Here is an 8,807-nt window from a genome sequence, read left to right on the forward strand (position 1 = left end):
CACACACACACACACACACACACACTATTAACTGTAATAAGGTAGTGTTTTTTTATTGGGGGAAAACTGTGTTAAAGAGTAAAAACATCTTAGAATTAAAATGCAAATCACATCATCTGAGTGAAGCTAACATAACCCTAACATAAGTTATAATCTCTGCAGGTCCACATCTTTGTTTCCATGACGTTTCCAGCTGTGCACCCAGGCCTGACTGCCTGCAAACTTTAACTGAGCTGAAAGGGGAACTTCAGGAACTAGTCAGTTGATATTTAAAACTCCACGCCTGTGAAAAAGAACTTCTCAAAAAGCCAATGTTTATTTGAACAGGGGGGTTAGCTCTGTGGTGCGGAAAAAAGAAGAAAGAAAAAGACTCAGGCTTACTTCGACAGTGATCGCATTATTAACCATTAACCTTTATAATCCCGTTTATCTGAAGCTGCATTAAAAGCATTCTGCTCGATTGAAAATTTATATGCTTGTGGCTTTTTTATTTGGCTTCAACTCCACACAGAGTCCTTGTACACCTGAATATGAAGCTTGTTTTCTTCTATTAATAAGTACATAACTGTAAACCGTGCCAGCTGTTTCTCTTTAATGATCATGTTTATTGTACAGAAAAAATAATGACTGTTTTTAGTGCTTTTCTTTCTGATTTTAACTTAATTTTTTTTTGTTTAATGCATCGGAAATTCTAGGATTGCACTTTTTGTGCGGCGTAGCGATAGAATTTCAGATTAAAGTTGCATTAGTAAACTTTGAATTGGCTAAATAAATGATCGAAAAATGACGCTACAGTGGATGTAAAAGTTACAGTGGAAGATAAGTTAAAATCCACTTTTTGGTTCTTTTAGTGTTCTGTGAATTTATTGTAATATCTTCTAACTTTTTAGGAAGATTCTAATTTATTTATCTGCAGAAGACGAAAGCCACAATGGAAAATTTCCTGCAGCTCCACTGACTCATATTTCATTCTTCCAAAAAGCGAATAACTGGACAGCCCAGATTATAGATATGTTAGTGACATCTCGCCCAGTATGCAAATTCTTAGGTAAGGCTGAGAATTGGTGTTATCCCTGGTTGGAGCACGCAATAAAAGAGGTTTTTGTTCTTGGTAGATTGTAATCTGCGTGATTAGAGAGAGAGAGAGAAAGTGATGCTTAGAAGTCTATCTGGTCTGTGCTTCCAAAAAAGAAGAAGTGCGGTACATTAAAACATTTAAATTGACCGGCCTCTCTTTCTATTATGTGGCTGAACGGCAAACGGGTATTGGAGGTCTCCTACATATATATACCTGTCCAAAGTGTGCACCTGCACTAGTGTAGCAGCGCTCACCGGTAGGGACAGAAATGGCCTCAAGTGAGGGAAACACATACAAATTGGTGAGTTAGAATAAATGCTAATTACAAATGTTTCGATTTTTAAATAAATATTAAATGCATTTCATGCTTTATTATTATTTTACCTCTTTATATTATTTTGTATAAAATGAGGCGGATTTGTATTTCAGACATCTTTGGACAGTGACATCAATCAGCACTTTCAGGATGCAATCGATGTGATTCAGCAGCATTCGAACAATTCATACTACGATTCAGGTGAACTTTACGGATCTGTTAGATTGATTGAATTGTTTTTATTTGGGGAGGGGTTCTTTGTGCTGAGGTAAAAAACACAATTTGAGTCTTTATTCTTAAAGTTTTACATGATTTTTGATGTACTAAAGTTGAAATTGTCTTTTCAGATTATTCATATTACGAGAATCTGGGAAGTCACCACCAATCACTGCAGTGTCAGATCTCCTGTTGCCTCGTCACACACCAGTCTGAAGTCCCAACTCCTGTTTATGACTGGAATGACATGGCTGTAAGTGTAAAGCATTGATAAGTTTGAGAACAGAGATTATAGAAATCTGGATATTTATATGAAATGTGTTTTTTACAGCAGCAGTCTTGGCCTCAGGTCATACCCGATGTTGCGTTGAGTCACTCAGTGCAAAATGAATCCCCACATTTTTACTCCATCTTACCACCACAAAGGAATGGCAAAGGTGATCAGTGTTTTAAAAACACCTGAAAATTAGTTGTTGTTACACTTTTTTGTGCAATCAAAACTGAAACGACGGTGTTGTCCGTCTCCTCAGGTCGGAAGAAGCTCAGACTTTATGAATACCTGCACGAGGCTCTGAATGACCCCAACATGGGCGACTCAATCCAGTGGACGGACAGCGGCAGCGGCACCTTCCACTTCATCTCCAAAAACAAGGAGAAGCTGGCTGAGTGCTGGGGCCAGCGTAAGGGCAACCGCAAGACTATGACCTATCAGAAAATGGCAAGAGCTCTGAGAAACTACAGCCGTACTGGGGAGATCATCAAAGTACGCCGCAAACTCACCTACCAGTTTAACCCAGACATCCTGCACAGGCTCGGCTCTGCACATGTGCCCATGCACCTGCCCCGTCACCCTCCACAGGAGGAGGTCCACACCCAGCAGCACAATCCGTCCGAGCAGAGCTACTGCGGCTCTGCGGCAGCAGACTGGCACAGCTGGTACGCTCACTATCAGCCGCACGAAGATTACGACCTGGCCGCAAGCTTCACCTCACACACCAAACTCTGAGGTGGCGGAGAGCTCTCAGGATGTCAAAGTTTTCAAAGACTCAAATATTTTCGTTACATGCTGGATCCTGGTTGTAAAATGTATTAATTTACAAAAAACCTTTAAAAATGTTTTTTTGTTTTCTTTTCTTTTGTTTTTTTTATTTCAATACCTTTACTGAACAACATACACATTTTCTGGCAGTTGCAACCAGTACTGTGTGGATTATTTAGCATACTGTTTGCTTACCAGATTGACTTCAAGGCAGCAGCAACAAAAGTTAAGAGTAAAATTAACCTCACAGAACCTAATCAAAGTGGTTTTCCTTAGAGGTTTTCTTTCTGGATCCCTATTTATTCAAAGCATGTCATTATTTGAGAATTTCGGACAGAAAAAGTAACAGACTTTGTAAATTGATTCTGTATGCTGTGATTTAGAAGTGTTTGTGTACATTATTTAAGTTGCTTTTAGTAGTATATGAAAGAGATTTCACTGTATATTACTTGTAAATAAGACTTTAATATTCTCATTTTGTAATTTATAACAAAATAAATTTAAACTGTATTGCTTTAGCAACACTTTAGTTGGATGATACAGGCACATACTTTTAAAGAAGGGGTAAAGTTAAAATGACGGATGATCCAAAGCCATCAGTTAAAATCAAGGATGTCACTAAAATTTTAATTTGTATACTTGTATTTCTTTTATTGCTAATATTAAAAAATTTTTTTAGCAATTAGTGAACTGAAATTCATGATTACAAATCTGTTAGCGTCTGTAGTGCCTCTTTTACTCTTCCTTTCTTTTCTTTTTTTTTTTTAAACCTATGTGGATCTCGTGCATTTAGCATATTGTTTTACTTTAATATGCTCCAGTTTTCCTTTTGCCTTTTGGATTGTTTTTATGTCACTGTAAGCATTCAACAACACTGTTGTAAACATTTTTACATGTCCAAATAAATCAGAGTAAATTAAATCAAATTCAGTTCAATTAATGTTGACAGGAACCAGTAGCTGGTTAATGTTTCTTTAAAAAGAAAGATTGACTGAAGGTCTGTATAGAGCCTGAAGTAAATAACTTTTTTTTTTTTTTTTTTTTACAGACAAAGTCACAGAATAAAACATGAAAATATAAAATCTTTTTTTTTTTTATTCTAATATAGCAAAAAATGAAAACCTGGAATTTAGTTACATTTTTTCAAACTATATTTTAATTTGATTAGTTTACAGCCTTCATAATTACCATCATATCACCACTATATTATTCAAGATTTACCACCAAACATGTTTGATATACTAATTAAAAAAAAGGTAATAATGTTTAAAATTCTAATGATCATTTTTATGTACATGTAAATAGTAAGTGGAAAATATATTTCATGGTTGCACTAATCTTTATCCATAAATACTAAGATATAATAATTTAAAATGTAAGAATTAAATCATTTTCTCAGTATTGTTCAGTTTTGCTGATATGAAAATATCATCTTTCAATGATTCAACATCTCTCCCAAAAAAAATAAAAACTCAAAATAAAGCTACACGCTGCTATTATCGTACAAAAGTATATTTTTTAAAAACATGTTGAAAGATTTGGCACCGTCTCCAATGCAGTGAAATATTACAACAGGCACACAAAATATGAAATTAAGACACATCCTGTGAGGAAAAATGTGTCAGCAAGTGTGTGTTTTCCTGAATCGAGAGCATTGTGTAGAAGCTGCCTCCAGGCCAGGTCTTATCTGGTTCAGCGGGGAGGATGTGGTCAGTGCTGGGAGGCTTTGTTGATGGGTTGACTGGTGCTTGTGTCGGGGGCTTTGTGGGATGGTGGTCATTGTTCCTGCGAGCCCAGGGTAGAAAACGTTTGGTTTTATGTATGCAGAAAGCCCGCTCCCGTGGGGGGTATAATAAGAGTCCCCGAACTTGAGTGTCTCAGTGTCAGTTGTGTGTAATTCTCCCATTCTGCAAGGACGGTACAGCATTCGACTCAACCTTATCAGTGATGGTAAAGAGAACTTCCAACATCTTTTCAATTCTGACATATTCAAGGCTGGTTTTATATTATTTACATCTATCAGAGTTTTTTCCAGGAGACTCAGTCTGATTTGGAGGTTATATTAGAGTTCCTCGAGGAGTATCACAGACAAAACAATGCAGAAAATGGTAAGTGGAAACTGGAAATCTATTAATTATTCACTGATTTTATTTGACTACAGCTTCTAAGTAATTTTCTGCTTTTTCTGACAGACAAGGTGCATTGGACGGCTATGGAGGAAAGAAATGTACCTGCAGACGAAACATGCAAGCATTGCTGGGCATACTATGAGCCACCTGTATGCATCAATAATTTGTATTTTAGCACTAGTTTTCTCTCACATATTTGAAGGCTGGTAAGCACTCTGCAATTGGAAATTCTGTTGATTCTCTTTATCTTTTTTCCCTAATTGAAGAACATCAAACCTACACTCCAGCCTTTCCTTGCACAAGATGCTCCAGCAGGACTCAGCCAAAACACAACAGCAACACTGTCTGAGCGTGGGCCAATGCCAAGCTTCACGACAACAAGAAAATCAACCAAACACCCAGCCGCAGCAAGGGGGAGTGGTGAGTTCTGCTTTTTTTGGTCACTGGATACTGTTATTGTCTCTGTTGCTATCAGTATGAGGGAAATAATACCAAGAGAGCAAATAAGAGACCTTCCCTTTACCGTAAAAAAACAATGGAGCCGTGCATCGCTTACCACAATAGCTGTTTTTACATATCTATCAGATAATCACACTGTTTACAGCTTTAGCCTCTCCACTAAATGGCATCCCATCACTGAAGAGATTTTCTGGGAATATGTGACAATTGAGGAAACGATTAACTGTAATCTGTAGTAACTGTTTTGGCACAGCTGCCATGATTTTCGATAAGTCTTTCTTTAAATCCACCTTCATCATACAGGCTACTTACTGTTTGCATAATGGCTGCAGGTAAAAGGGTGCGACTCTTTCACTTCCTTTTTGAGATGCTGGAGAATCCAAACATGGCCCACTGTTTGTCCTGGGTGCCAGCTGCCGCCGGTGTTTTCCGCTTTTCCTCCAGGAATAAGGATCAGGTGGCTGCACTGTGGGGACAGAGAAAAGGCAACAAGAGACTCATGACCTACCAGAAGATGTCCAGGGCGCTTAGAAACTACGCCCGGTCTGGAGAGATCTTCAAGGTGAAGAAGAAGCTCACCTATCAGTTTAGCCGAGACACCCTGATGTTGCTGCAGAAATGTCATCGAGATTTGTAATGTAGGCTCGGTTTTCTGTAGCTCACATCATGTCAAGTGAACTGTGCTTTTTTTTCTGTTTATCTCAACTTGCATTTCCTACATTTTTCCATTTTTACTCAGACTATTGATGGCTTGTGGTGTAAATATCAAAAGAATAAAGAAATATTTTACTGTTTCTATCATTATGGAGTTTGACTTTTAAACTTTTTTATTAGTAAATGTCCCAATCATGTCCCAATTATTCTGGTTTATGGAGGTAAGAACGGTGCGAGTGTTGAAACAAAGATGTGCTTATTAATGTTTTTAATTCAAATTTCCAGAGACTTTATCAGGGCTGAGACAAAATGTATACATACATATGAAGTTTTGGCTTTTTACTTTCTGCCGGACCACCTCCATTTTTAAATTTTTTTTGAAAACTTTTACATAAACATGGAAGTTTTACGATCCATGTGCCACATACAGAGCTGAAATCACTCACCATTCACCTAATTACACATTTGAAGCTTACATTTTATAAAGAACAGGTCCACATAATATTTGCATGTTTCTGATGCGGCTTCAGGAAATATTAAATGAATCAGCTGAAAGACTAGATATCTCTTTCAGGTCCTGTATCAGGGTTTTTCTGGATTTTTTTCCTATTTCTTAAAGAAATAACTTTGAGATAATTTTCACCTGCTACATAGCATGCTGAGACATGCCAAGTTTTTGGCTGAAAGCTCTTTGGGAATCACCTTTTTTGCTTGTCAAACTGTGTCATCTTAAGCATTTTTTGTAGGTTGAACTAAAGAAATGGACACAAATTATGTGTTTTTGCAATGCACGTGCAACTGTGAGTCACAAAGTTCATAAAGACAGAACTTAAAATTGACCCATTGTTAATTTTCTGTTATGTGTACACCCAATACTGGTTCATCCCTTGAGTTAGGTGGCTTTTATGGCCTTTTTTAGTAGCCTTAAGTAGCTTAAATGGTAAATGGTAAATGGCCTGCATTTGTATAGCGCTTTTCTAGTCCATAGGACCCCAAAGCGCTTTACACTACATTCAGTCATTCACCCATTCACACACACATTCACACACATTAAGTAGCCACTTGCAGAGTAATTTTTGTTCCTCAGGTACAAGGACTGGACTAAAAATGAGTGAAAAACGTTCAGAAAGCCTGGAGAAATGATACTTAAGACCACTTAAAAAAAACACAAGAAAGTCTGGCTGCTTGGAAGCAAAATACAAAGAAAGGAGGGGTGTCTTGAAACTTTTGCAGAGTACGGTATTTAATAAAAATGCGGTGAAAACCTTTTATAAGTTTTCACACTTGAGATTTTAAACTATGCGATGTGGTGAAAAAGCCACACAGAGGTGGGCTATTTGATGTTTATTTTTTATGTTATTTATTCAGCATGTTAATGGCCCGCTTTGCAAGACAGCTATATATTTCATAACTCGACATTATACTTGATGCCCAGCTACAGCATTGATTTAGCATGGAAAACACACTGTTATCCTAACTGTCTGTAATCTAACGATGCAATTGAGCATCACAGTTTCAAGCCCGGAGCATATGCATACAGGTGCAGTTAATTAACTCTGCTTAGGTTTCATGTGAATCCCCAGTCCTCAATATCTGTATACGATCTAGAATACAAAATAACCAACAGAGGGAGAGAAATGTGAATTAAGTTCCGTTCGTTGACCACTGAAGTCCTGAAATTTCAAATCCACATGGGTAAGGTCTTTACACGGGCCGATAGTTTGTAATTATTCCTTACTAAATATAATTTCTTCTGCAAGCATGTTTGCATATGTCCTAAAAATGCATCTCTCCAAAATACACTTTTGGTTGTGAGTATTTTACAGGAAAAACTGTAGTTTTCAGTCACACGTTCTCTTGGAAACAGAGTTGCTTTTGTCTCTCTCAATGGACAGAAATGTGAATTTGCACTTGTTTTTTTCCTCATGTGATGGATTTGATGGCTGCTAGAAGCCAGAGGGTGTCAGTGTAGTCCTTTTCAACGCCTCCAGCTTCCATTAAACTTCATTTGTGTGACGTGACCTCACGGCTTAGCCTCCTCTGTGATGTGAAGTCTCGCCCCTCACAGGCAACTCCAAATGGTTTTGTTCTCTTTGTAGCCCACATGATACTTCCCTAAGCCCAGTATTTACTGCTGGAGCCCACTTGCAGTTATAAATGGGCTAACTGAACTATGGTTGTCTGTTACCAAGAAAGGCCACAAACTGAACTATGAAAACAGGCGTTTAAGGCAGGAGTGTATGATAAATTGAATGCTTCCTAATCACAGGATGATGATTTCCTTTGGTTTGCAGAATGGGTCTAATTTTGTTGCTGCTCATTTAAAAAGAGCTTTGCTATAAGCTGTGACTGTCTCTGTTTCTTCATAATGCTTTAAGCTGCATTCCTGCTCCACAGCCCCAAAATAGAGCTCAGCCTTGCCTTGACTGTGCAGCTGGGCCATCCACTTCCATATGAGAGAGGTCCCCAACATGCTCATGATATTTGTCAGTAGCAGGAGAGTGACACTGTACAAGTGAAGACGCTTCAGTGTGTTGGCGCTCGTAAATCCATCAGCTTTCAGCCTTGTTGTTTAGTCTTCACGACCTTATTAAAGACTACGTTTGATTTATCACTTGAGTTTGACGTGCTAAAAAGATTAATTAGGACCAAAGCAACCCTTTCAGTTACATAAATCTCAATGAAACCCTCTTTTCATGTCAGATACACATGTCAAATGTCAAGGTTTATGACAGCTTTCTAAGTATAGGCCGTATAACCAGTGCCCAGGCATCTCCCCACTATTTATTTGCCAGGTCGGAAAGCCTGCTGTTCTTGGACAGCATTCCCCTTGGATTAAGCTGATATCTGGCACCTGGCATTGAGCCCCTGCTTGTCAACTCTAAGTTTGTTCTTTTTTTTGAATAATGAATCCAT

At 38.0% G+C, this 8,807-nt stretch overlaps 2 protein-coding genes across 3 annotated transcripts in view; one reads left to right on the forward strand and one right to left on the reverse strand.

Annotated features, from left to right (window-relative positions):
- atp6v1e1b (ATPase H+ transporting V1 subunit E1b) overlaps positions 1–6,035 on the reverse strand; it is a 29,351-nt gene extending 23,316 nt beyond the window's left edge. The window contains exon 1 of the mRNA XM_026147595.2: positions 5,550–6,035. Within this exon, the coding sequence (XP_026003380.2) occupies positions 5,550–5,862 (313 nt within the window). The 5' untranslated portion in view covers positions 5,863–6,035. The remainder of the gene's footprint in view (positions 1–5,549) is intronic.
- On the forward strand, positions 1,253–2,768 carry LOC113009345 (transcription factor Spi-C). Of its 2 annotated transcripts, none has more exons than XM_026147593.2 (5): positions 1,253–1,379; positions 1,508–1,595; positions 1,742–1,863; positions 1,942–2,047; positions 2,141–2,768. In XM_026147593.2, exons 1-5 carry the CDS (start codon positions 1,347–1,349, stop codon positions 2,614–2,616), a joined length of 825 nt encoding a protein of 274 aa, XP_026003378.1. In that variant the 5' UTR covers positions 1,253–1,346; the 3' UTR covers positions 2,617–2,768. The 2 variants fall into 2 exon arrangements, with proteins under 2 accessions (XP_026003378.1, XP_026003379.1); XM_026147594.2 differs by having other exon boundaries at positions 1,945–2,047.
- Positions 6,036–8,807: the final 2,772 nt, after the last annotated feature.

This window comes from Astatotilapia calliptera, chromosome 17 (assembly GCF_964374335.1).
Source record: "Astatotilapia calliptera chromosome 17, fAstCal68.1, whole genome shotgun sequence".
NCBI classification, from domain to species: domain Eukaryota; kingdom Metazoa; phylum Chordata; class Actinopteri; order Cichliformes; family Cichlidae; genus Astatotilapia; species Astatotilapia calliptera.